At 40.6% G+C, this 26874-nt stretch overlaps 1 protein-coding gene across 1 annotated transcript; it reads right to left on the reverse strand.

Moving 5' to 3' along the window:
* Nucleotides 1–1187: 1187 nt before the first annotated feature.
* fbxw4 (F-box and WD repeat domain containing 4) lies at nucleotides 1188–26874 on the reverse strand. The gene is made up of 9 exons (XM_072676974.1): nucleotides 26522–26874; nucleotides 24475–24570; nucleotides 23935–24123; nucleotides 22317–22449; nucleotides 21983–22077; nucleotides 10634–10699; nucleotides 3881–4021; nucleotides 1905–2046; nucleotides 1188–1796 (listed from the first exon to the last, which is right to left on the reverse strand). The coding sequence occupies exons 1-9, from the start codon at nucleotides 26704–26706 to the stop codon at nucleotides 1662–1664; spliced, it is 1182 nt and encodes a 393-aa protein (XP_072533075.1). The 5' UTR covers nucleotides 26707–26874; the 3' UTR covers nucleotides 1188–1661.

The following is a 26874-nucleotide window of genomic DNA, read 5'->3' on the forward strand; positions in this document are numbered from 1 at the left end:
AAGGTTTTTACATGAGAGTGACAATATACACATATATCCGAATATTATGGCCACCCCTGATTTTGAACGAACTCAGCTCATTGTATCAGCTCCACCTCCCATACAGTTGCACTTTGTAGTTCTGTAATTACAGATTGTAGTCCATCTGTTTCTCTGCATACTCTTTTACTTTCACCCTGTTCCTTAAAGGTCAGGACCACCACAGAGCAAGTAGTATTTGGGAATGGGTCATTTTCAGCACTACAGTGACGCTGACATGGTGGTGGCCTGTTAGTGTGTGTTGTGCTGGTATGAGTGGATCAGTGCTGCTGCAGTGTCAATGCTGGACTGAGACTAGTCCACCAAGCAGAAATGTCCAGCCAGCAGCACTGTGTCCTGTGAGCACTGATGAAGATTAAGATAATGACCAACACAAACTGTGCAGCAACAGATGAGCTTCAGTCTCAGACTTTACATCTACAAGGTGGACCAACTAGGTAGGGCTGTCTAACAGAGTGGCCAGTGAGTGGACACAGTGTTTAAAAGCTGAAGTATGCAGAGAAACAGATTAACTACAGTCTGTAATTATAGAATTATAGAGGTGCTCCTATATGCCAAATGGAGCTGATATAAATGTCAGAGTTTATTCCAAATCAGGGGTGTATATTCTAATATTAGAGTTATATACTGTGATATGATTGTGTATATCATGTATTTGTCTCATGATTTGGAGTAGTGGTATAAAATAATACATTATTCATTACATATCAGCAGAACCCTGCATCAGCTGCAGCAGATGTGGCCTCGAGCATTAATCTTATTAAACAGCTTTCTGATGATTTGTCATGACAATATTCCAGTAAAGCCAAATTATATTACACTACAGGTCTGTCTGAATTTAGAAGGGCTGTTTTTACCGGTGTGCAAACATGCACCAACTTTGGAACCATGAGAAAATCCCCTGAATATTTTTTTTCTATTGATCATTTTCAACGTCTTTGTATGGTACTCTTTGGCATGTTGTGAGATATCAGTGGTCCAATAGCTACAGGCTAGAAACCTTGGACTTAACTATGTATATAACTAAGATCTTTATTTGTCAAATGATGCAAACATGGCATCCAACCAGAACAAACAATTACTGCATAAAAAAGCTGCAGTTTCACAATGTCAAAAGACTGTGAAAAAAGAGTCAGAAACCACAAAGCCAGGCCACACCTCATCTAATTGACTCATTGTTGAAAAAAATATACATTTCCAACACAATAGGAAGAAAAAGAGCATGTTATTATACTGTATATGTTTCAGCATAAATCCCCACAGGATGTTCTGGCAGCTCTGAGCAGTGTTTGTTTTAGAAGTCCCACAGGTCACTGGCAATGTGTTAAGTCCGTTAAGACTCAGACCACAGAAGGTCGTGAACCCTGCTCCCGCTGCTCCCTCTCAGTAGCCAGTGACACAGATAGCTGGAGAAATGACAGCTATCTGCCAATGCAAGGCCATGAGAGGTACATATATTTCTGATGGCGTTCCAGAAGTGTCTAGTTGAAATCTCTTGAGGGTCAAAGGCCAAAAGATCTGCTCATAGAGCTAAAGGGATATGTTGGAGGTATGTAATGTGAGCATAAAACTCAAGGTGCATGTTGAGAGTGCCTGTGTCTGCACACATGAGTTTTGTGGCTCTATCTCCTAGGCTTGAGCCCTGAAGTTCTGAAGTCCAGTGAGTAGAGGGCTGAGGCCAAGGCAGCATACAGGTGTGTGGCATTGAAGCACAAGCTGTACACTGGGCTGCTGGTGGTGGAGGTGAGCTGGAACATCTGGAACATTCACACAGGGACATGGGAAAAGTCAATTTCACCTTTCAGACAAACTGAAAAAATGTACAAATATATATTTCCTAAACACACACATATGCACGCTCTTACCTGCAAACAGCGAGTTTGCCTTTTGTCCCACAGGCGCACCACTCCGTAGTAGGAGGAGCCACTAACAATCATGTGATTCTGATCAGTCTTGATACAGTAAAGTGCACTGTCATGGGGCTCCTCCCACTCCATCACACATTTTCTGTTAAGAAGGAAAAAAAGATGCATTATGCACACTTGTTGAGTTCATCTAAATGCTCTGCAATCAAAAGTCTCACACACTTTCAATCTGCAACAAGTGAGCAGATGCTGGAACAGCATTCATCCGTTCAGTACAGTCTGTATCACACTTGGCCAGTTCCTTAGCTCAGGGCCAAAGCCACTGTGGCTGCTTCTCTGCGGCAGCTTAAAGACAAGTATCTTATTTGAATTGTCAAGGATGAAACCTCATCGCTTGTTTACGGAAAGGGGCTCTCTTGTTTTAATGCAGGCTGAGAATAGAGGTGGGAAGGTTAGGGGAAATATCTGCATGAGTGGTAGGCCAATAGAGATCAATTCTCCATTAATGGTGGTAATGAATAAATCATGGGGAGGGATTGTGACTGGGGTGCGCGGCAGACATCAGGGCAGCAGGAGCACACAGAGATGTCTGGACTCACACTCGGTGGGGCGTGTGCGCACCACGCATGTGGACACACACATAGTTTTAGCAATCAATTCGGACAACTCCCAACCACCTACTGGCAGGACATGAAGAAACAGCTTTAGCTCTTTATCTAAGCACACTTTCAGCAAATGGGTAAAAAGTACCCATAATCAAACAGTTAAACTTCACAATTCTCAGCTTGAAATTCTTGACATGAGCTGATTCCTGCTGTCCTTTTGATTTCCCACAAATCAAGACTACCAAAAACTCAACAAAGTGGCAACACATAGAGCAGAAAAGAACAAAGTATGGAGAATGAGAACAGTTTCCAGCTAGGGGTAGAACAAAGCAGAATATGACATATTGTCATTGTTCGTTTCACACTCACACCTGTCATGAGCAATTAACACAGAGTATGTTTTTAACTATCCTCTTTAGACTGATGAGATGACAACCCACTCTGAGCCAGGACTGACCACATATTGCCCCCTGACTGGTCACACTGTGAATTATTGATATCTTAAGAGGGGACATTTGCCCCTCCCCAAACTCTCCAGGGCCCTCTTTCAATCACCTCTGATTTGTGTTACTTGACTGCCCATATGCGATTGTGCAGGTCCCCCCCATCTTTCCAAAGCCTGACAAGGGGCCCAGTCTGTCTCACAAGCAGCCCACTGATCTTCGCAGCTCACCCCGTTGCCCTGGAGATGCACAGCGCCACATCAATATGGCCACCGACTGGTGCAGGCTTGGGTGGGTCAGAGTCCTACAGTGAGAGTCCCTCTCAAAGAGGGGGTCCCTTTCAGTCACCCACAGGAACAATTGTGTCCACAGAGCCAAGAGGAGACTCAGGCCTGGCTCCTTTTTTGTCTAAATGGTGCTCTATGCACAGGAGGGCTTATTAGATTAACTGAGAACACTAATCTTCCTCGCAAGCTCTCAGAGAGAGACCCACTAACTAACTTTATTACTCTCTGAGAACAAGCATAGCTTTTCTGACAGCACAGAGCACTGCATGCACTGAGTCCGATTTAACCTGTGATGCAGCCATGGAGCATTATTGCTGCTTAAGGCCAGCTAATAATGAGATACAACCAGCGGTCATCCATATATGAGAGTATAACTATTTTAATTTGTTGTCCTATGATTTTAAATGCAACCTATTCTCTCTATCTGCCACACCTGCAGACAGCAATTTCCCCACTACTTTCACAAGAAACCGCCCCACTGACTTCTATTATAAGTGTGTTTACAGTATTTTCCCAGTTAAAAGGAAGCATGCGTTATTGTCCTTGATGATAAGTGTTATGTTACAGATGTGTCAGACAAAGATGAGACTGAAAACTATACAAAACTTTCCTTTACTCCTTTCCCCTCCCATTCCACGTACCTAGAGCAGACACGCAGATCCCAGTAGCGGATAAAGGTGTCATATCCACAGGTGAGGAGTTGGAAGGGAGACTCATACACAATATCCAGCACACCTGCACCTCTGCGGAACCCGGAGCCAAGACACGACACCAGGTGACACCTGGGAGAGAGGGAGGAGAAAAAAAAAGCATGAGAAGTTACAGACTACTGCTTGTCAAACATCATAAAAGAAAGCAAAGGCATAAAAAATTACAAGGAGAAGCTTCAAAGTGGAGTCAATCTCCAAAACAAGCTGTTAAAAGGGGATTTCAAACAAGAGAGGCTGCTTTACACCTCTGCGTTTGTTCAACGCATTCGGTTCACTCCTAAGGTTGTCTCAAGATCTTATGTCTCAGTTAACACATTAGTGTGGACCAATTCATCAGTTGTCATTTCGGTCCAAATGCCTTCATTTGCCCAGTTAATCTCTCATTACCTCTAAATCCCACTATATTCCCATATTTCCAACATCCATAGACCACACAAAGGATAAATTAAGTCCTAGGAGATGGAGGGAAAAAAGTAAACACCTAGCTGAATGGCTTAAGAAAGCAGATTAGGAGTGGCGCTAGGCTCTATTCTTAGACGTGTATGGGAGAGAAAAAGGACGAGAGAGAAGAGAGGGACTAAGGAGGAGAAAGAGAGATAGGGAGAGGGGGGGTGGTGTTGGTGGTGGTGGTAGGGGGTGCCTGTGTTAGCACCACGCTCCTATGATCACAGGCTGAACAGGCCTGCTGCGCCCTCCTCGCCCCCAGCCCACACTGCCGAAGCTAGATTATTGTAGAATAACAATTTCATTGTTGCCGTTTAATTCCCTCCATGACCGTGACTGTGTGCGACTTGTGGACCTTTGATACCTGGTCCCTAGCAACTATTTAGAAGAGCCCAATGGCCATAGCGACCGCCCCCCACGTTTGGGGTCTCCTGCGAGCTTGTTCGCCAAGGGCAGACTGGTAATCCCCAACCTTCGCTCTGGGGGGACAAGGGGGGTCTTATTAGACACAGGCTCTTTAAAAGATAGGCCTCCAGAACTAAAGGCAAAACCCTGGTGGGCCTAAACATAAACTGTCCCCTCTGCCCATGGGTGAATGTGTTAAGCAAGATCCCATCCTTTATCCCTTACAGCTAAAACTGCCTCTTGAGCACAGAACAACAGAAACAGTCAACTCATGGCCAAGAAAACAACTTACACTTCTCATTGCAGCAATTCACATCGCATGGTTTTATGAACTGCCTAAAGAAAATGTGTAAACTCGGGTCAATACGGCGCATCCGGTGTCTGCCTGGCCCTCTGCAAATGTCAAAGCGTGAAGCGAGAAAAACAAGCGTCGTAAAAGAAGTCCTCACATCTGTGCTCTGATTTTAAAGCCAGTAATAGCACTGTTCCATGCAGAGGAGCAAACACCAGGATTCTTAAATTGTTAGGTCACAGGTTTTATGTGTGCCATTTTTTTTTCTTGGGAGGACCTATGAAGATTACAGGATGGAGGATAACCATATAATCTTTCAAATTGCTGCATCTGCATGGCGGCCAGCCTTGTTCTTCCACAGCCAGCCCAGCGTCTGATCTGACAGCGTCACAAAGTATGTCGGGAAGGCTTTAAGAGCTCTGGAAATGTCAGGTGAACCTATACCTGCTCTCCTAGCTGTATGATGATGATGATGATGATGACAGGGAAGAATGAGAATTTGCTTAAATAAGAGCATTACGAAAGCAGGGCTTTAATTTGCTGAGAAGGATGTCATGTTTTGGTCAAACACACACTCCTACATTGCAGTGACATAAAGGTCAGTAGGTATATGGTGGAAGCTTTTCTTGGTCAGTAGGTATATGGTGGAAGCTTTTCTTGGTGGAAGCTTTTCTTTTTTCTTGAACTGGCTCAATTATACAATTATAAGATAATATCTCATCAGGCCACACTGTTTTACAACTTGCTCCCTGCAGCATAGAAGACAATCTCCCCAAAACATCCGCAAATAACAGATTAGAAATACAAAAGTTTCAAGTTTTGCTGTTTAACTGTCAATGGGTGGAATGAGATGGTGTTAGCTATACTGTCTACCACTTTGGATGCTGTGATGCATGCAGAAGGTAATACAGCTGTCAGGAAGATTCTCTTTCCTTCATGTGTTCACATTTAGAGCTGCCAAACACCTTGCAGCACCTCTGAACAAGCATAACCAAAGAGCAGAGAGGATTAGGGCTTTATCATGTCTTATTTGACTGCTTTGTGCCGCTTGCTGGGGGACACGTCTAATGTCCAGACTTGTGGGGGAGTTAAAAGGTCACACGCAGACAAGTTAGGGGCATTTGAGATGTGCAACCTGCTAAAGAGATCACACAGACAAAATTACCACCAAATGCAGAGAGACAAACTAAGAGGGGAAAAAGCTTTATATTCTAGGCTCTTTTAAAAGCACTCCTCAGAGACTGCTGACCTCACCCTAATCCTCTTTGACCTCTGAATACATATGAGCTCAAGCCGCACAGCAGTAAAACTTGTCTATATTTTTGTTATGTATGAAAAGGATCGATACATTTTCAACTGTATACATTTATTGATATAAATTTACTTTATATCTATATAATATTCACTTTATAACATCTTGTTTTTAGATTATTTTCTAACCGTTCCTAATACTAATACAACCCCTAATACTATAATAATAACACCATGTGACGGGCAGTCCATCTGCTTTTACGTTCTGATATTGTACAAGAGCTGTTAAATACTAATTCTGCACTATAAAGAATGACATGTGTTAGTGATTAGTTGTGAGTTATGGTCTCAGGGCCATGAAGGAAAATGGAGGGGCTGGCCTCTCCAACAGTCCATACTTTCTCTTTGGCCATTTGGGGCCACACACACACACCCCTTATGAAAGGGACCTTTAATGAATTGATGGATTCTGAAAAGGGGAGAGGCTGAAGACATTTCTTTGGGTATTGGAAGCACAGAAAAGGTCATTTTGCACTGACGCTCTTGTAAGGTTAAGTATAGAGGGTAAACTGGCACAGGGAAGCTATGGGAAACAGTCAGTGCCCTGAAAGGATGTGAGACAGGTACATAAAGAGTCCTGCTGGGGTTTTCAGCGCCTAAAACAAACAGAAATTGCATTGCGCCGCCTGCTCGTCAGCCAATTTAGCCAAGAGTTGAAATAACCGCCAGCCCAGACGAAAGAAGAAGAAGCAGAAGAAGAAAAAAGAAAGCTCAGCATGGAATGTCAGGGGGCAGGACAATGGAGACTTTTAAATGTCACACGCGTTCTCTTAAAAAACAATGAGATTGCAATTTGTAAAACACAGCTCCTGCCAGATCCAGACATTTAACCCTCTCTTTCAGGGAAGAATGTGAGGAATTTCAGCACAATTGTGCGTTTCTTTGATGGCTTTTCTCTCTGTTTATCCACGACAGAGGGCCTCATGAAAAGTTAGGGGTTCCTTTAAAGCACCACTTGTGTGGGAGTCGGAGTGATCACAGGTCTCTGGGCCATTCAGATGAGCAAGAAAGGACATGAACAAAAAGAAACATATCAAATATATAACCGTGAAAACACAAATCATTTAAAAATGCGCAGCAAACTACACAGCAAAGCCATACAAGGGTCAAAATATACAGCTCTGATGGCCCCTCATGGCCCCTGATTTAAACACAATATTATTTTCTGACACTGAGGACATTGTAAAATTGGAGACCGATGATCCACCATGTTTGTTTTTGAAGCTGATCATTAGTTTTGTCTCTCTTTTTTTGCTCACAGGATGAAGATTGTAAAGCTGACAGCAGGATCATCTTCATCTCACTCATAGACACCCTTTCTGCTGCTCACTCCTTCTGTCATACCTCTTCAGTCTGTTTCCCCACCAGCTGGTCAGCTGCGCTGTTCAGACATGAGGGTGCGAGTGATCTTGGCCTGTACATGTCTCCTGTATCATCCCCTTTCCAGTCAACACGCACTGTTCAAAAAGGTGCCCCCATCTTTTGTGAACATGTTAGAAAAATGTCAGGGGCACTTGTCGTCATCCGTAAAGTGGCCATTGAGGTAAGCAGATAAACAAAAGACAGGAATACGAGACCTCTCAGGACTCTCCAGGTCCTCATAAGACTTGAAGAAGAAACACACACAAACATGCAGAGTGTCTTTAGATGTTTACTGTTTGGTTAAGGACGAGGGTACATGCTTAAACTGCTAAAATGCATGCAGTACCATATTTAGGAAAGCCTCTGGAATGACCTGGGTTTCTTGTCACCAATGTTTCTAAATTTAGGACAGCCCTGTCAGAATTGTACAGGGGTGTTTAAGAGTGTGGTGACATTTAATTTGAGGGATGTCTCGGAGCAGATCTTATGTGGAGAGCGATCACACTCATTTTTGCCATTCCACAAGTGTTTTAGAAGGGAAAGAAGCTGATTTGCTGAAACAATGTTTTTGTGGGGTTTTTTTTGCTCTGCAACCGTCTTACTAACAGTGCGGAGACGTGTCAGAAAGATTATAATAAAGGAAGACTTCATTAACATGATTTATCACTTATCCCAGATGCAGTTAATGAGCCAAGGTATGTTCGACATTTTAAATGTGCTTCTTTAAGTTTAAGAGATGCTAGGCTAATGTTGCTAAAAAACACTGGACTTATACTGCTACCAATCTCATCTTGGTAAATACAAGCCAAAACTTTTGTTCACGTGGCTCAAAAATGTGTGGATTGTTTTATAAATTAAAGTAGCGGTGATCTAAACCACACTGACCTTGTCTCCATTAATGAAATGAATATCTGAAGGCATTTTGAGAGGGTTGAGAGAGGTTTTGGGTTTGTACTTGGTGACAGTTTAAGTCCCGTGTTTATTAGCAACATTATCCTAGCATCACCTGTTGGAAACTTAAGGAAACACATGTCAAATGTAATCTTGCTTTATTATAACCTGCCATTGCAAACAAACAAAAAAGACACACTTTTGATACAAAACACGTCTTGGCTGACTGACTGCATGTAGAGTAAGTAAAAAATAAATGTTATTTGTTTGCCTAAATTATTTCTTCTGCAAAAAACTGCTAAAAATGTGTGATTTTGACAACAACCATCACCTGTCTGTGTTGTGACCAACAGGCTGTAATAGTGTTTGTGATCTCTGCTCTGATGTCTGCCTTTATCAGTGCAACTGTAGCCATCCTTAAGTGTTGTTTCATGTTGGTAGTGGCTGTCTGAGGAATATGCTGGTGGTCTGTCTGGGATATGCATAAAAAAGGTAGCCGCAAAAACACACGCACAGACACACACATACAGCCCCCATTCCACCACCCTCCACTCATGGTTGTTTTCTCGACCCCCTTGTGACTGGTGGCTTTGTGCTCACAAGGTGCACCTGATTACCAGACGGGAACACATTATGGCAAGACAGATCTAACCCCAGCAGTAGTACAAAGTTGAAGACAAAGAGAATACATAAATAGAGAGAATGTAATGAATAGATACTGTGACATAGGTCATGGAGCGTTACTGAGACCAAAGCACACGACACACACACACAGACACACACACACACAGACACACACACACAGACACACACAGACACACACAGACACACACAGACACACACAGACACACACAGACACACACAGACACACACAGACACACACACAATCCCTGGAAGAAAACCCTGCTGTCAATATGTAAGTAGGGTCACATCCCTCTGTCTAGAACCATAATTGGTCTCCAGTATGACAGGGCCACAGCAGTGATGTTCGGTGCAGCGAGGCTGTCTCCGTGGCTCATATGTGTAAAACATGCCTGCGGAACATCAACCCAGCTAATGTCCGTCAGCCTGACACAAGCTATCCACGCTTCACAGATCAAACCTCAGGCCCTGTGCTTTGCGCGCCTAATTCTTGGCCAAAATTTCTATCTCTCCTCCTCCTTTGTAATATGTGATTCCCAGGGATATGCATGCTGAATTGCCCCTCCTTCTTCCCAGTAATCTCTCCCTTCTCAAATTTCCTTGTCATTTGGTGCCGGAACCCACCATTTTTTCTCCCTTTTTCCTACTTAATTTTCCTTTCCCTAGACTGACAATGTGTAAGTAGGCTGAATTCTGTAGGTAAAGCAGGGGAATTACAGAAACCAGCCAGGTTGTATCAGGTTTAAGCCAGGCCTTTCATGATGGAAATTCTGAAGCCAGCTTTGAACTTCCCAAAAAGGCCTGGTAAGGGAGCTGAGAGGATAATGAACAACAACTATCATTATGAGAACTTTCTGCTTTTACTTGTGCGTGATCAATTAACCTTACAAATAGGGAAGGATCTGGAGACTTATAGGCACTTGTCAGTGATGGGTTTGAGTCTTTATAGGTATTTTCAGGTGGAACTTCAGAATACACAATGCATTCAAACTGCATCTAGCTAAGCCTCGAATATCTTGAATATAATAACGTATAATAACCTTGTATCTCCATTTCTGCCTTTTTGCAATTTGTGACATAATTTGAATATGACCATTGTGTCTACAATATGTCTAACTTATATGAAAAATGGACCAATAAGAAATGCTCCAAAGTGACTTTTAACGCAATCATTTTATATTGACTTCTGTTAAAAGTAGTTTTTTCCTACTCCTGTAAAATTTTTGAGAAACACGTTTTTTGCATAACAGCAACAAAAAATGAACACATACGGTGGACTAAATTACAAAGTAACAGGGCATATGAAAGATATATTATAAAGTTGAGAAATCAGTTACCTCTCTGTGTCCCATATTCGAAGAGGAGCAAGGTTTTCACAGCATGCTGTTCCAGTCACAAAAGTGCTGTTGAGAGACATACGCAGAGTTTTAATGAATGAGTCAGTACCATCACATATCTGTAAAATTAGAAACATCAAGGGAAATCCAGCAACAGACAGACAAAGGGATTCTCAATCAGAACATACATCATTAAAATGTGATATATTTAATCATTTTTTGTGGTTAGAAGGTTTACGTATGTCATCCTTTTGTCAAAAAACAACACTGGATCCCTACATATCACATAACACAAAACTAAATGAGATGTAAATTTCAGTGAAATTTCATTTTCAGTGACCAGAATGAGTACATATCAAAATAATATCATATCATATAAAATATCCCCGCACTACAGGGCTTGTCTTTATAAGACAGAAAATAACCTACATTATGAAATGAGCACCAGCACTACCATCATTATTGTTTACATTATACAGTGCTTTATTATTACAAATTTGAAACACTACAATTGCCACAGTTCTATACCGGGAATCGTCACACACCTGAAATTGTAACGTAAAAAAGTGAGTATGGGAAGGTGCAAGTGCGCCTGAGCGGTAAGTTAAGACTGCCGACTTTGTTCAAAGATGTGCATTCTTTCCCCGCAATGCTGGGGGGTGGCTAAGTAAGAGAAACAAAAACACTTTGGTGCCCCCTTTGATTTGGATGACAGGTTAAAATTAGCTGGAACAGGTAGGGAGGAGTATGGTAGGAGGGTGTGTGTGTGTGAGTGCATGTGTGTGCACCGCGGTTTTGACCTGCCTGATAGTTAGGGATTAGGGCCCTCCTGGACAGCTGGGATTGGCAGGCGAGGCTCCAGGCCTCCGCCGCTCCCTGCATTGTGTGTGGAGGTGAGCTGCACAATGGGACTCCCACACTACTGAGCACACTGGAATGTGGTGGCTTTAGCGCACAGGTATTCCGACAACGTCCTGCTGGGATGGGTTCTTCCCCCCCATATCCCAACTGGCTTCTTAGTCTTATTGCCAACCAAATGAAGACAAAGAACAGTCTGTGTGTGTGTGTGTGTATATGTGTGTGTGCATTTTCTAGTCTCTGCAAGCCAAAACTAAATGGAAGCCTAATATCAATTTGACCAAAACCTGACATGTATCAGATTGTTGAGGACACATAAAAAAACACTGCCTACAATAAATCACAAAGCTTCTTAGAGACTCTCTTTCTCTCGAACATACTTTCATACCTCCAGAGAACACCCGAGCAGTGGGCTCTCCGCCCCCACACCAAAGAATCAGGCTCCACAATGGAATACCAGTGTGGCCTCAAATTAACAGCCAGCCTGTGTGAATAAGCTCTGTAGCGCCTGGGGTCCAGCTCCAAACCCCAAGCACAAAAACAGAGAGAGAGACAGTGACCCTACATCACAGCCAGTGAGAACTGAAGGCGGAGGCGATCAGGGCTTGACGGCACCTTTTACACTGGGGTCGCAATAAGACGAGGGCTATAAAATGGCATTAGGAACAACGACACCCAATCAAAGACATTTTTAGCTTTCCAACGCCTGTGAAGTAAAAGGCCAAGGCGAGAAAGAAAATGCGATCGGAGAGAATTCCTTCACCTAAATGAGAAGATATGGGGAGAATTCTAACAGATTAAAAGACCTGCAAAACAAATAACAGGCACCACAAAGCTTCAGAAACCCGTGCTGATCTAAAAACACATAATATGAGCGCTATTATCAAGGGAAGCAGCGAGTAGAAGAGAGGGAACTGGTGTTCCTCCCTCTGATGGTTTCAGTTAGTTTCTTCATTGAGGGCCCAAGCGTATTGGCAAAGACAGCCATGGCAGCTGTCAACCCGGTTAGCGGTGGCCCATCAACCATATTCAGCTTGCTGGGCCAGTGCTGGCATTTTAATTACTGTTGGGTAAACTCATTTGCCCCAATGAAGGCCGTGTGTCCTAATAGAATATGCAGGCTGCCTGACCTCTGAACCTGTGTGACACAAGATACAATAGGGGCAAAGCCAAGCTCTCTCTTCCCAGCCCTTATTACTCTCTATTACTTCAATTACTCATCCCTCACTGAGTCTGATTGTGAAGAAAGAAAAAAAAACACAACGGAGAAAGAGAGAAACTAGAGAAAAATAGAACACCACAATTAAATAAATTTTTGTCCTCCAGACAAGTTCTGATTGATCTGAAAGGGAGTCCCAGTGATATTATAGCTGTAAAAGGTCAAAGCCTCTCTCTCGCCTAATGTGTCCCCACCCTTCTCTCGACCTTACACCCACCCCACCCCAAATCGGAGAGCAAGCACAGTTCCCCGACACCCCCTTGCCCTCTGCAAGCCCCTCCAAGCGACACCCCCCTCCCAATTCGAACTACTCTTCTAACCCAAAAAACACAGCGCGCCTCAGGATCATTAGAACATGTCGGGGGTTCACTGCCAACACAACCATTTTGGTAACCTAATCAGCTGACATCATTATTCGAGGTACTGTGTAGCATGAAATTAGTGCTGGGGTCACACAAACTTTAATTCAGCCCCTGCTGGGAGAAGAACTCCAACAGTAACAAGATTGTTAGGGCCAAACCAACACATCCAACCGCACAAATCGGGTCAAGACCACCGCAAAACATTGGGACGCAGCCTGTCGAGACCTCGAGAAATGAATGAACAGAAACTGCACACTGTTTTGGGAGACATTTTCATTACATTATTTGAAAGACAGGCCATTTTTGTAGTGACCTTCAAGCAGACATATGTGCATGTAGTTTTGACTGGCTATAGCAACTCCCAAGCAGCTAAATAACAATAAAATACAAATAAATGAAGGCAAGAAAATACAGAAAAAAAGGAAATGACCTAGACTGTGTGCTTAGACAAATACTGAAGCATGTACCTCTGGAAATTAATATGAGACATTAATATGAGCTTTAACAGTTCAGTTCACAATTGGAATTCTGAATTTGTTTTGCCTGAATCCCAATAGAAATTATCATTCATTTGTCTTACATCACTTTCATATATAGCTTTACATCAGTACACAACATTTATTTAACTATTTACACTCTTAGGCCCTTGCCAACACCTCAATTCCTCTAATCAGATGGATAGCAGTTACGTGTTACTAAATACTAAGCCTAAAGTTTAAGGGCTGAACTCATTAAATGCAATGATATTTTACCCCCCCCCCCTTTTTTTTTTTTTGAATGGCTACAAATTTAGGAGGTACAAATGGGGTTCAAAGCGAGTATAACCCCAGCACATCAGCCTGTCTTTCAAGTGGGCTAGCTTTGGGCCAGGAGGTGGTTGTTCATTTGTTATGGTTGACCCCTGGCTTTGTAAGAGGGGATGTATCTAGTTTGTAAAAGTGCTTTCATCTCTGCCTCTAAATATGTTTGAACTGAAAAGGGTTATGATGTATTTATATCGCTCTGAAAAGGACAATAGGCAGGGTTTCCCTCGCTCTTTCTCTCTCTCGCCCTCTCTGTGTCTGTGCTCCCGCCCTCCCCCCCCTCCCCACTTCAACTCACACCCGAGTTCACAGACCTTTTGGCTTTCTGTCCATGTCCCCTGTGTCTGAGGTCAGAGGAACATTCCACACACCGCCTTTTGCTTAGCTGGGTGGAACAGCCCCAGATCAGAAATACGACAGAAGATTCATTAGAAACCTTACAGTCAGTTACAAACACACACACACACACACATATATAGCAATATCTATATAACTATATCTATATATCTATATCTATATCTATATATATATATATATATATATATATATATATATATATATGCACATATACATTGCCCTTATTGCTCCAAGACATCAGTCACCTGTCCCATTTTGTCTCATTATGACACATGCAAGGTGCAATGCAAGCCTACAATGCTCTGGATAATTGCTAGGCCACTTTGTCCAGCACTGTTATTTCCATCTGGAATTTACAATCACATTTTTTGAATGTTTCTTTCCATTTGGGGCTGCAGGCAACTCTGGAAGATTTGGCGATCACATGATTTGCCTTCTATAGAGAGGGACTTGAGATGAGTTTAAAACAAGCGTTGCTTTTGTCACCAAAATCTAGCCCGGAGAGAATAATAATAATTATGAAAAAAAGTTATAACTACATCCCTAATAACAAATTATTGTGAAAAAAAACTATGTGGACTTGAAAAAGTGCTGCAAACATAAGTAACACAGGAGTCCATTTTAGATGACTGACATGACTTTAACACTACAGGAGTATAAATACTCAGGACTCTTCTAAGGGAAAAATGCTTTTTCGCGAGTACCAGAAGTTTCCATCTCAAATGCACCTAGGGAACACCTGTATGTGGCATGTGCCTAATGATCTGCTTCTGCAAAGCCTGCATAGAAGGGGCATATTGACTGCAATTATTCAGGACACCACCTGCAGTCAGAGGCTATAGCTCCCATGCAGTGCTTTCAGTAGTAAGCGCCCTGTATTTAACGTGTGGGAACGCACATTCTGTCCGTTATCGCTTTATTGTTGCAGCCTCTTTCTTTTCTCTCTTTCACTTGTTTTTTTTTTTTTTGAAACTAATTGAATTCTTGACTCCTAAGACACAGCTCGCTCTACTAGACTTGAGAGAGAGAAAGAGAGAGAGAGAGAGAGAGAGAGAGAGAGAGAGAGAGAGGGACGAGAGGCAGAATGAAAGATGTGAATTTCGTTTTTTTTTTTTTCCCTTTCCCCTTTTTCTCTTTTTTGCGCTTGAGTGGGGTGGAGCAATGGGGGTGAAATTGGGGCGGGGTGGGGTTGGGGCGGCATAGAGGGTTGAGTCTCCCTGTACTTTGATACCGGGGGTCAGAGGTCATGCTCCCTCCGTTTGCCAGAGAGAGGCGATTTGGGGGTGGTTTATCCAACAATCATTTTCTTTGGAAAATTTCAAAGGCAGTACCCCTGCAACATCTTTGTAGTTGTGCTTGACCAACTCTAGACAAAACAGGCTCCCCAAAAAAGGGCCCTTTCTCACCTCTCCTTGGGGTTGCTTCTCTCTTCGATGGCTTGCACCCCCTCCCCCTCTATCTCTCTGGCCTGATCAGTGTGGACTCACTACAACTGTTGAGGTATTGTGTACTCTACACTTAGATGCACACAGTTCCACTGTCTTGAGCTGTCCTATCACACAGCTTGCCAATCGCTCGGCAGCTTTTGACAAGAGACAAGCATGAACCTGTGTAGTCCAGTCTAACACCTAAAGATGCTAGAAAGCATGATGATCCCTGTATACTTCACAAAGTCAGAGAAAGAAAGAAAAAATGAAAAAGTGGAGCTTTGATAAAATTAGGTCAATATGACTGTGCTTATGTTTTGATAAAACTTGATCACATCTTTTATGAATGAGTTCATGACAATGTATTCATATGCTTCACAGTTTGCTAAGCAGAACATTCAGTGTGTGCACCACATGAGCCCTTCAAAACCAGCCAGAGTGAATTTCCCAAACAAATGGCATGCACATTTTACCAAAGAATATACCAGGACAATGTATTTGCAAGCTGGGGTTCTGAGAAATCTATGCTTCATTTAGTAACTGTAAACTTATCCGCCAATCGGTTTGATGATTAATTGAGTAAAAATGAGTAAAACAGAAAAATAAATGTTCAGTTAGGTTCTGTTAGATATTGTTAAAGATTTTAAAATGTATTTATCTTGCAAACGGCCAATCTACCACTGCAGATTTATATAGAAGTTAAACCTCATAAACAAATGTATTATTTTTAAACAATTAATAAAGTTAAATCAAGAAACTTTAGCAGCTTCACTTTACTTTCACAGATATGTTTATCGTCTGTCAGAAATAAGAGTGAAACTATGTTTACACCTGAATTTATCTGCTGCTTCTTTGGTACATTTGCACTTCAACTGATATCTGATTATGCAGCAATAATTCTGATCTATGACTGACCAAAAAAAAACCCACAACACTCCAAAATGATTACTTTATACAAGAAAATGGAGCATAGCTTATGGTAACCATGAGACTTCATACCAAGTAATTTTGGAGTTTCCATAAGTTCATTTGTGTTAAAATGCTTACATGGTGTAAAAGGCGGCTGATGCTTTCCAACAAAGATGTTTTCAACATGACAGTGACAAATTTGAAGATGTTCATAATTTGTCACTATCAGGTGAACTAACAAGTAATTTCAGCTTGTGTGAGACCAAAGGAGTGCTGGAGAGGAGGAGTATCTGAGAACAAACGATTTGGTGTGGCGAGTGTACACACATCAGCTAGAGTAACATGCTCTTGGATGGAGCGCAGGCACACTCAACAAGTCTTGTCTTGTTAGCAAAGGTCTAACGTGTTTGACATTACAGGAAACAATTTAGCTGACTATTAATCACAAACTCACAGCTTCCTTATCATCTACATTCACCAGTAAAAAAAAAAATAGGACAGAAGTAGGTAAATGGAACAGGATACATAAAGCTGTATAAGTGAAAGAAAGCAGATATACATGCAAAAATAGGGGATATATTATGTGTTTAGTGGGGGCTTTTCTGCTTTCCAAAGCAGCAGACATATAGCCTGATCCAGTGCAGTAACACCAATTTTCTGGACCGCAAATGTGTTTTCTAAATAGGCCCCAAATTATTATGAGATCAGGCCTATGTGCTGCCTGACTACATTATGCTTACACTTGATCACCTAAAAGAAAATCAGAACAAAGGAATCTGTACTAGTTAATTGTTACAGAAATTACATTTAAATGTAGGCCCCATTTTTCCATCAAGGCTGTAACAAAAATTTAACATGCAAAATAAGATTCAAACCAACAGTGATATTAAAATGATTGTGTCTTTCAGAATAATCCTTAGCTGGACAACAACTGGAAACCCAACAACATAAACCTACTCTGAGTTTGTTTTTGGTTTAATTCTGTAAGAATCTCACAAGATATCAGCATGTTAATTTATTGTACTGTCATTGCCAAGTTTTAATAGAAGTACATTGTAAGCATTTCTATTGGTCAATTCATCATATAATTCTGGCTATGAAATTTTGACAATGTAAAGAACAACTGTCTGGCAAAAAATGAAAAAAGCTGCAATACACTTATTTGAATTACAACTAAAAAATATAAAATCAATACAATGGGCATATTTACCACATCAAATCCTAAAAACATCTGGTTACCATTTTTTTATTTAAGAAAATTAGTAAAAAGAGTAAAAAAAAGTAGTAATAAACCATTTTCAAAAATTATATATATATATATAAACAAAATAAATAAATTAAAACGGCAATCCAAACGGTCAATATGCTTAAGTGCCAATTAGAGCAACTGAAAGACTTGAAAGAGTTGCTTTCTCCACAGAGAGACATCCACATCAACTAACTGGACAAGTTATTCCAGGACCTAAAACAGTGCCTGCAGAATAAAACGTATGCTAATCAGAGGCCATTAGTAGCAATCAGAGTCTTCTTTGAGACTGTAGCAGATGAATCCACATTGGCAGCGAGTGACTGAAGCCTGACATGACAGACAAAGCCTGGACTCAGACGGGAGGGACGCAGGGTTGGCTGAGATGAAGGGTGGGTGGAGGGGCTGGGGGGGCAAAGCCCAAAGGATCAAGATCACAAATGAAAGATTATTCCACCTGCTTTTACTTTGCCTCTTTTTGCCTTCCGCATGGTCACTGTCTCTTTCATATGAGATGGCAAATGGACAGAGCTAGCCACTGAACTGAAATGAGAACAATGCAGGGGGCCAGAGCAGCCATTACCTTCACGATGGGAGAGGGGGCTCTTTTTGATCGTCCTCACAGTTAAACTGAGACCGCTAGCCATATGACGCCATTATGAGAGTTCCAGGAGCAGTGTTTACAACGCAGCATTGGCTGCTGAATGTCGAAAGTTCTACTCACTGTTCATATCCTCCATTCTGCACAGGACTAGCTACCAGCTGCTTACATGATTTACCATTTATAAGACTGACAAAACCTCAGAGTCATCAGAGAAGGTTTCTGAGCACTTGATTCAATATAGAAAAGAAGAACAGCACGGTATTCCCTGCCTAGCAAAAACAAATCTGTGAAAAGGCCGGAGAAAAAAAAAATAAAAATCACCACTCCGTGGAATCTATCATGTTCACTGCAAAGAGATACAGGACAAAGGAGAACCAACCTTGGCATTTTTCTCCAGCCAATGTCCCCTTAATGAACCTTGAGATGATGTTCAGTGGAAAAACTGACAAGGAGGTGGACGGGAGGGGAAAGAGAGCAAAGAGGACACAAAGACAGAAGGATAACAGATAATGGTAAATACATAGACAGAGGAGAAAGCCAAAAGAGAAAGATATACTGATACGAGTCAGGCTGTGTAACACTAGCGTAGCAGGATAATGACCACAAAACCACAGCCACAATTTTGTTACACTAGTGTTATTTTGCACTTAGTACATATAATAAAATCTCCAACACGTCAGTGTCAGAAGCACACCCACTCTTCTTGTCTTTCTCTTACTGCTCTCCCTCCCTCTCCTTTTCTTTTGGATCCTGTCGTTCACTGCTGCGCCTCCTGTCTCACTCCCTGTCCTTTAGATACCTCAGGCGTGAAGCTGGAACAATTACATTTGCAACACAAGGGGCTCCCTTCTCTTCCTCACTCAGCTTCCCAAATTAAAACACACATTGTGCAATCACCGTTTTGTAACCCCCCCATTACCAGTCTCCACCTTCAAGATATTTCAAAGCTTTGGGGACGAAATTATTGGAAATTACACAGAGTTAGGCACGTGTTACTGCAGTTATGATAATCCTCACCATTACGTAAGACCGTCAAGTATTGATTACACGACTAATCAAGTAATGTAACCATTATTTTAGCAATTAATACAATGATTCGGCCAAACAATGGTCTTTACTGAACAAAAACAATCCAAGTATACTATACTTTAAATGAATACATCGTCACTGACACACCTTGTATCTTTATTTTTCACTTTGACAGTATGTGAAGTCGGCAGTTGTGTTTTCTTTTTTTACATTATGGCAAACTTTCATTATGAACAGATCGCAGGAATGCTGCTAAACGACTAAAATGTAACATTTCCGGTAATTGTTTAATTTATTTGGAAGATATCTGAATATATTTTGTAATTGTGACAAGACCACTATTATATGTATATGACATATCAAGAGCATTTATAGCATTTATCTCTCACATTTGAGCAAAGAAATTCCATATTCTCAAGCCATTATGACTTATCCTTCTCCAGAACAGCAGCAGAATGAGGTGGAGCCACACCACAAATTGACATGTTTCAAACTAAACCAAGGCTTGAGAGTTATTTGACACCTTGATTTCTGGCCATTTTAATTAACTTTTCCCATTGTCAATTTATTAGAACGAGTGTGGTCCATTATTTGGGTTCAGCAGTCTGTTTCAGAGGCCTGCTATTTCAGCCATCAAATTGGAGAATTAATGACGTGGATAATCGTCTCTTATTCAGAAATCTAAATTCGCGGTTGAGGAGGGAGGGCACTGGGGTTTAATAATTCAGCTGAGCGGCTAAAACAGCACTGAAGCATTGCATTTGTTCAGGTGGCTTTCCTCAGCTACACACAGCCTGTGCTTTAACAAAAGATGAAATGGAAAAGCCTAGCAGAGCCCTTCAGTTGCATCCTGCGCAAGATGTTTCCATTCGTTCAGCAGAGCTGCGAAGGTGCGCTCGACAGATCAGCTGCCTGACACGCAGAGGCAGGTGGAGGCTTAGTGCTAGTGTTACAGCTTCATGCGGCTGTGTGTCATTAAGTGTGTGGGTGTATACATGGCTGAGTAATCAAAGGCAGCAGCGGTGAAGGCGACCCTGCTCCGACATTATATCCTGCCAGTTTTCCCCCTTTCGTCTGACTTTATACCCTAACTTTTTAACCAGCTCGTCACATTAGGAGAAAATGACTCCTGGCTCTGGCTGCCTGACTTCTCTAAGCCTAAATATTCTCATCATCTGTGTGTTTCCTTTTTGTTTGCCTTCTTAATAGCAGGTGACTCCTTGAAACTATTAACATATAAGGCTCAGGCCATACTGAAAATACATGTGATCTGGAGAATCAGTCAAATCTACAGCAAAGTAAAGATTTAAAGTGATGAAAAATGTGGCAAAAGGTAATCTGCATATGCTACACCATGAGGGGGCACAGTTCTGCTCTCTAGCCTTTAAGAGCCAGGTTCTCATTCTTCTCCATCTGCATTTCAGAGGTGTTAGCTAACTGACTTCAAAGCAATGGCATGGCAATAAATTGAAGAGTACATATAAAAAAAGGCTCTGGCCACCTGCTTTGGAGCACCCGGTCTCTGACCATTTCACCCCTCTATCCATAACGATGGCCTCCACCCCCTTTTCCAAAACATCTGATACATTCTTTATTTGGACAATCTCAAATTCACCCTGATGAAAGTGGGCTGATGTTGGGGGTCTCATGACAATTTACACTGACAGAAGCATTAAGAAAACCAATAAGGAAGCACTAAATACAAGTAGAAGTAAAAAGGGATATATATATATAAGTTGCTTTAACTTTTAAACTTTGTGAGACTATAATCACTTTATATGATGTAATGTGACTTATGCAGGTAGGTATTTTTTTTTTTACTTAATAACTTTAGAGGCATTTGAGCAAGATTAGGCAGTCATTTAGACAAACAACTGACACATATCTGCTGCAAATGTAAACATAAACTTTTAAGCTTCTAGTGTTCATTAACAATTCAGCCAATATAATAATAATATAAGTTTATGAAATATATGGAATGACTTCCACAGCAATTTTTGATAAATCTATGCATTAATAAATTCATATTTGGGCATATAGCGTTCTCAATATATAGTGTTTTCTTTGGCAAGCTTAGTTGTAACACCACGTTGCATGTATACTCCCCTACACTAAAATAACTCAGTGTTGCCTTCTTCAAAACAGTGCTATGTTATCGCCAGCAAGATAATAAATAACAAGTGTTATATGTAAATTCTGTACACAAGTCCAAAATCAAAAAAGTACATTGACGAAAAAATATTTGAGAAATATGATAAATATCTGTCTGATTACTGCCAAAGGTCACAGACGATGTTATGGTAATATATGAGCACACAAATAACACTTTAGTTGTGTGCTCATATATTACCATAACATCGTCTGTGACCTTTGGCAGTAATCAGACAGATATTTGTAGACTTGTACCTGTTTAAAATTACTTATTTTTGGCTCCTTCTGGTAGATTTTAGAGTATTGTTAAAACTCCAAAGCACAAATAAAACTTACTGAAAGAGTACAGAAGATACATTCAAATACAAAAAAAAAACTACTCACCAAAGTGAGGGACTGATGGCCACAGACCACACTCTGTCATAGGTGGGGACTGTATGAAGACATTTGCCAAGCTGGTTTGGAGTTAATGGCCATAACTAAATAATAAATGAATGAAAAAGGTGTAGTCACACACTGCTTACACCCAACAAACATGAATACATTCATTTTCATTCCTTTTTTAGCTGACAGGCATCTTATAAGGATCAGATCATATGCTCCTACAGTTGTAATTACATAATTTTCTTTTATTTTAATTAAAAGAGGTATGTCATGTTGTTTTGGGCAGCATTGCAAACTACACTGCTGTAGTTTGCAATGCAGCTACACAGCTTACCTTAGCAGTCCTGTCTCTTGAGCCACTGATGATCAAGTCACCTTTGCAGTCAATACAGTTTACTTCTTGATCATGGCCATAATACCCCACAGAATAATCACTTTTTCTGTCACAAACAATGATCTTCCCTTCTCTGTGAAAAAAAAAAAAACAGAAATTATGCTGGCGTTGACAAATGTCAAGACAAATGTATCACTGTATTAACACCAGTAAACTGACTTTAATTACTCCAAGGAACCATGTGTCACACTTTTATTCTTCACACGAGTTACTAGTCATTTTCACTTCACGAAAACATGTTTCTTTTTATAAATACATTTATACATATGGACATTTGATCTTCTTCATCTAAACAATATTACGAGATGAAAGAACACATCTAACTAAACACATATAACTAAACACATTAGTGAAGACGTCTTTTAAAAATCACTAATAAAATGTAATTAATAAAAATGCTTTTTTTTTTGGACGAAAAAGTAAGGAATCCCTATTCCATAAAATTCTTTCAGCGGTGTGACCTTTCAACTTTAGTTTTTAGCCAGTCTCACATTTTCCTCAAGCGCCTCTGATGCAATAAAGAATTCCTAGTGGATTCTTCTCCTACTGCAGAAAAGAAGTCCAAAATTTGTCCATGCCTAACAGAGCCACCTGTTGATCCTGTAATGATATTTTAGGATTGTTGGAGACTTCTTTACACGTTTTCTGGTCTGCTGTTGGACTGAACTTGGTGTGACCTGGCCATGTTGGCAGTTGTTGCACTTTTTATTGTTATTATTATTATTATTTAGCGGATGATGGAACGGCTGGATTCTGAGATCTTTTTAAATCCCTTCTCAGACTCATCTGCACCTGGTCTGTGAAGTAGTATTAGTAGTAGTAATAAATGTTGTTTCCCCCCCCATCAAAATACTAGCTTTATTTATTACATTTTACAAGTGATTATAAAAGACATTTCTTCCATTTTATGTGTTCAGTTATATTAACTCCCTCTCCCAAACTGTTTTAAGTGATGTTTAAATGTCCACATGTTTAAATATAATACAAAATAAACCTTTTCAGGATTTCTTGGGGTGTCCGAACCTTTTATCAACTGTATATAGTATACAGTACTGATTAATAATAATCAGTATAATTTGTAACAAGTAATAATTTATAACAATGATTAATGCAAAAAGTATTCTGAAGTTGAGGACTGAAATGTTTAAATTAAGGAAACTTATTTCTGCTGTCCTTGTAAAAGCACTGGGAGTTTATTAAAAGAAAAAGAATTCATTCAACAATTCAATCATTCGAACACACGGCTCTATTTGGAATACTGAGTTCACAATTTTGTATAAGAAAAAGACTAGTGTTGTGTTAATAGAACGCATACTTTCCATTGTGCTTTCTCACATCTGCCAGTCACATTATGTTTCTACATAGCTATATCACATTTTTTCAGTGCATCGTTACACCCTATATTCAGAACTTTTGAAACTGATTTTCCATCAAAACAGTTTACTTATAGTGTATTAAAGTAGAATTTTGTAAACCTGGAAATATAAGGATGTGAATTTTACTAACAGACCCAACAAACTTAAATTAATAAACAAAGGACATTAAAAACAGAAATTACCCTCCAGCACTGACGAGATGCGTGTCGGTTAAAGTGAATCTACATACATCCTCTTCGTGCCCTTTAAACACAGCCATCTTATAATGCTGAAACTTCCCCCCTTTAGCACCCCTGAGATGGTACGCTCCAATGTCTGCTGCCTGAGACAGATACAACACATCACCATCCAGCTGTATCCACGGCAACAAGCTGTGGGGAAAAATCAAGGAATGGAAATTACTCCTACACATGTAGCTCAATCTGGTTTCTAAGGACTTAGTGATGTAGTGTCTAATAAAAAGCACAATGATTTCTTATCCATGCTGGCAAGGCCAATAACACACCCAGAATCACAATCTTTTTTCAGTATTTCAGAAAATATCTTATCATGTGACAAACAATAAAAACATGTTACATTCTCTGTTTGTCAGGTTTCCTTTAACTGACGGAAAATGATTAACTCATCAAACCCTTTAAAATCCCACACTACATTTCTGTCATAATTTACAACGATACAACAAGATAGTTTGAAAGTGTAACAGAAATTTACCAGAAACTCACTTAATTTTCCATTTCAGAAGAACATCTTTACGACAAACACCACGACTCCAGTTCTGGGATACCTTCACTCTGTCTTTTAATGGAATGGCAGGATACCTGATAGAATACAGTGAAACATATGTTTTACAGTAAACTTCACAGTAAGAAATTGCTTTCAGAACCACTCAAACCAGCCCTGATTCTTAATGGTATATCCACAAGATGCTGAAGGCCTTCCTTTGAGATTCTGGTCCATATTCACATGATTTCATGCTGTGAATCTCTGGTTGTTTAACATCCCAAATGTGTTCTACTGGATTCAGATTAGGTTACTAGGAAGGCCACTAAAACACAGAACTTGTTTCCATGTTCATGAGACTAGATGTCATCTAGACTACCATCTGTGAGAAGTTGGATTCATTTGACTAGGTTAGGTTTATCCAGTCTTCAACTGTGCAGTTTTGGTGAGCCTGTGCCCACTGCAGCCTCAGCTTTCTGTCCTTGGCATGGTTTTGATTAATTGAGGTATGTGTGTAATTCAACAAATGTCCAAACATACTGTCCAAAATAATCTTGCGTGGCAGATGGTATATCAGTATCAGGCATATCAGGTATCAGCAGTAAATGCTGGATATTCAGTTAATCCAGTCCAATTCTGTCACAAATCTAGCCTGATCTATTTAGTTTATGTGATGCCGCTCTAACATGCAACAGATCTAACAGTGGTCATGTAACATATACATTGCCTAGATACATCTTTAACTGAAAAAATCAAACACAGCACATCTTTTTAGCTGTGTACTCCACTCCTAAACAAAACCAAACATAAACTGGCAAACAAGAAAAAACACTCCAGTGAACTATTTGGCATTATAAAAGACATCTATTTTAGCATTTTAGTAAATGTTCACATTTATAACCATTAATCAGGTCTTATGTTTACACCTGTGTGATTACAAATGAATGTTGCCACTGCTAATACAGGACATAGCTGCCAAGCCAGTGGACATTTTCACATGCATGGGAAATGACTGACCTTGAATTCAATGTTGCAATTCAATGTCTACAGTTTCACAAAGTGAGTGAATGTTTTATCGTATGCACAAAACTAACAGTACTAATACTACTTAATGTACGTATAGCAGCACTAATGGAAAATGCATGCATATATGCACATGTTTCAAGCAGCGTTGTAATCATTCAACAATAATTAGGATTTTAATCAAGCTGTTTATTACCTAATTCTTGCATGAAAGTAAAACATGCATGAAACTTGAATAAAATACGACAAAATTAGATTTACATTTATTAATGTGAACACTAAAAATGTTTCATGTCAGCCACACAGACAATGCTCCAGAAACCATTTTTCTGGACCTGAAAGTATGAAAAGTATAAAAAGGCAACTGTTGTTGCAGCTGACCGAAGAATCTTGGTTATACATTATTTTAGCCAGATCATAAAAAAAATACTTGATTTTTAAAAGGGGGATACTAGTGCAGACACAAGACACACACACTTGTCTAAAAGCCATTTCATGTGAGTGTTAACATGAAGGAACATTACTTATAAAATAAAATAAATACAGAAGATGCTGCTTTGATCAAAAAGAAACCTATATATCACCTGGCTGTATGACATTCCCTCTCAATGATCTTGGACTTTTCTGATTACTGTGCATTGCTAACATGAACTGTGAGAAAAGCATGGACATATGTATCAAAGCTGACCACTTTCCTACGAAAACAAGCAATCAGAGAGCCATGAAGGAATTCTTAAGAGGCTTTTTTCTAAGGTTTTCTAAGTTACTTGGAAAATGTTAGTTAGGTAGGTGTGGGTACGTCTCTTTGCTAGCCGACGAGCTACCGGCTGAGAGGCTACAACATAAACAAGGCTGTGGGCGTACACGTCTTACAGAATTGCGAGATACGCCGTTTCTGGGGAAATCTGGCACGTTGACTGCATTACACTACGGAACTTACGTAGCTGCGCGATTCATGGCGATGACCCATGTTAGCCAACTAGCTGACTAGCTATGGCCACCGATAGACGAAATAAAGATGCTTACAGGTCTGATCCTTGTCGTGTCATTCCGGTGTTGATAAAGTCTTTTGCTATCCTCCTCCACACAACATCGCGGAAGGTGAAGTGGTGGCTTGTCTTGCACACTTGAGAGAGGCGACACAGCGATTTGTAGTCCAAGTATGACAAGATGAGGTACAGAACATCGTCGGGCAACTGAAACAGAAACATTGTGGGTTCGCCTCGAATTTGGCACTTCGTCGCCGTTAGTTCTTACAGAGAGTTTGCTTCGACGTATGCTAACGTCTCTACAACGTATTACTTCATCGGGTTTAGACAAACGTTTACAGAATCCCATTTTTTTCAGAGCGTGTAAACACAGTCAGTGGTGGGAGCCAT

Source organism: Salminus brasiliensis, chromosome 4, assembly GCF_030463535.1.
Source record: "Salminus brasiliensis chromosome 4, fSalBra1.hap2, whole genome shotgun sequence".
NCBI classification, from domain to species: Eukaryota; Metazoa; Chordata; class Actinopteri; order Characiformes; family Bryconidae; genus Salminus; species Salminus brasiliensis.

Coding starts and splice junctions, on each gene's coding strand:
- fbxw4 (XM_072676974.1), bottom strand. CDS start 26,706: ATGTTTCTGTTTCAGTTGCCCGACGATGTTCTGTACCTCATCTTGTCA. Junction 10,700..21,982: donor GCCATCAGTCCCTCACTTTG/GTGAGTAGTTTT, acceptor GTCTCTCAACAG/CACTTTTGTGACTGGAACAG. Junction 4,022..10,633: donor CGAATATGGGACACAGAGAG/GTAACTGATTTC, acceptor CCTCTCTCCCAG/GTGTCACCTGGTGTCGTGTC.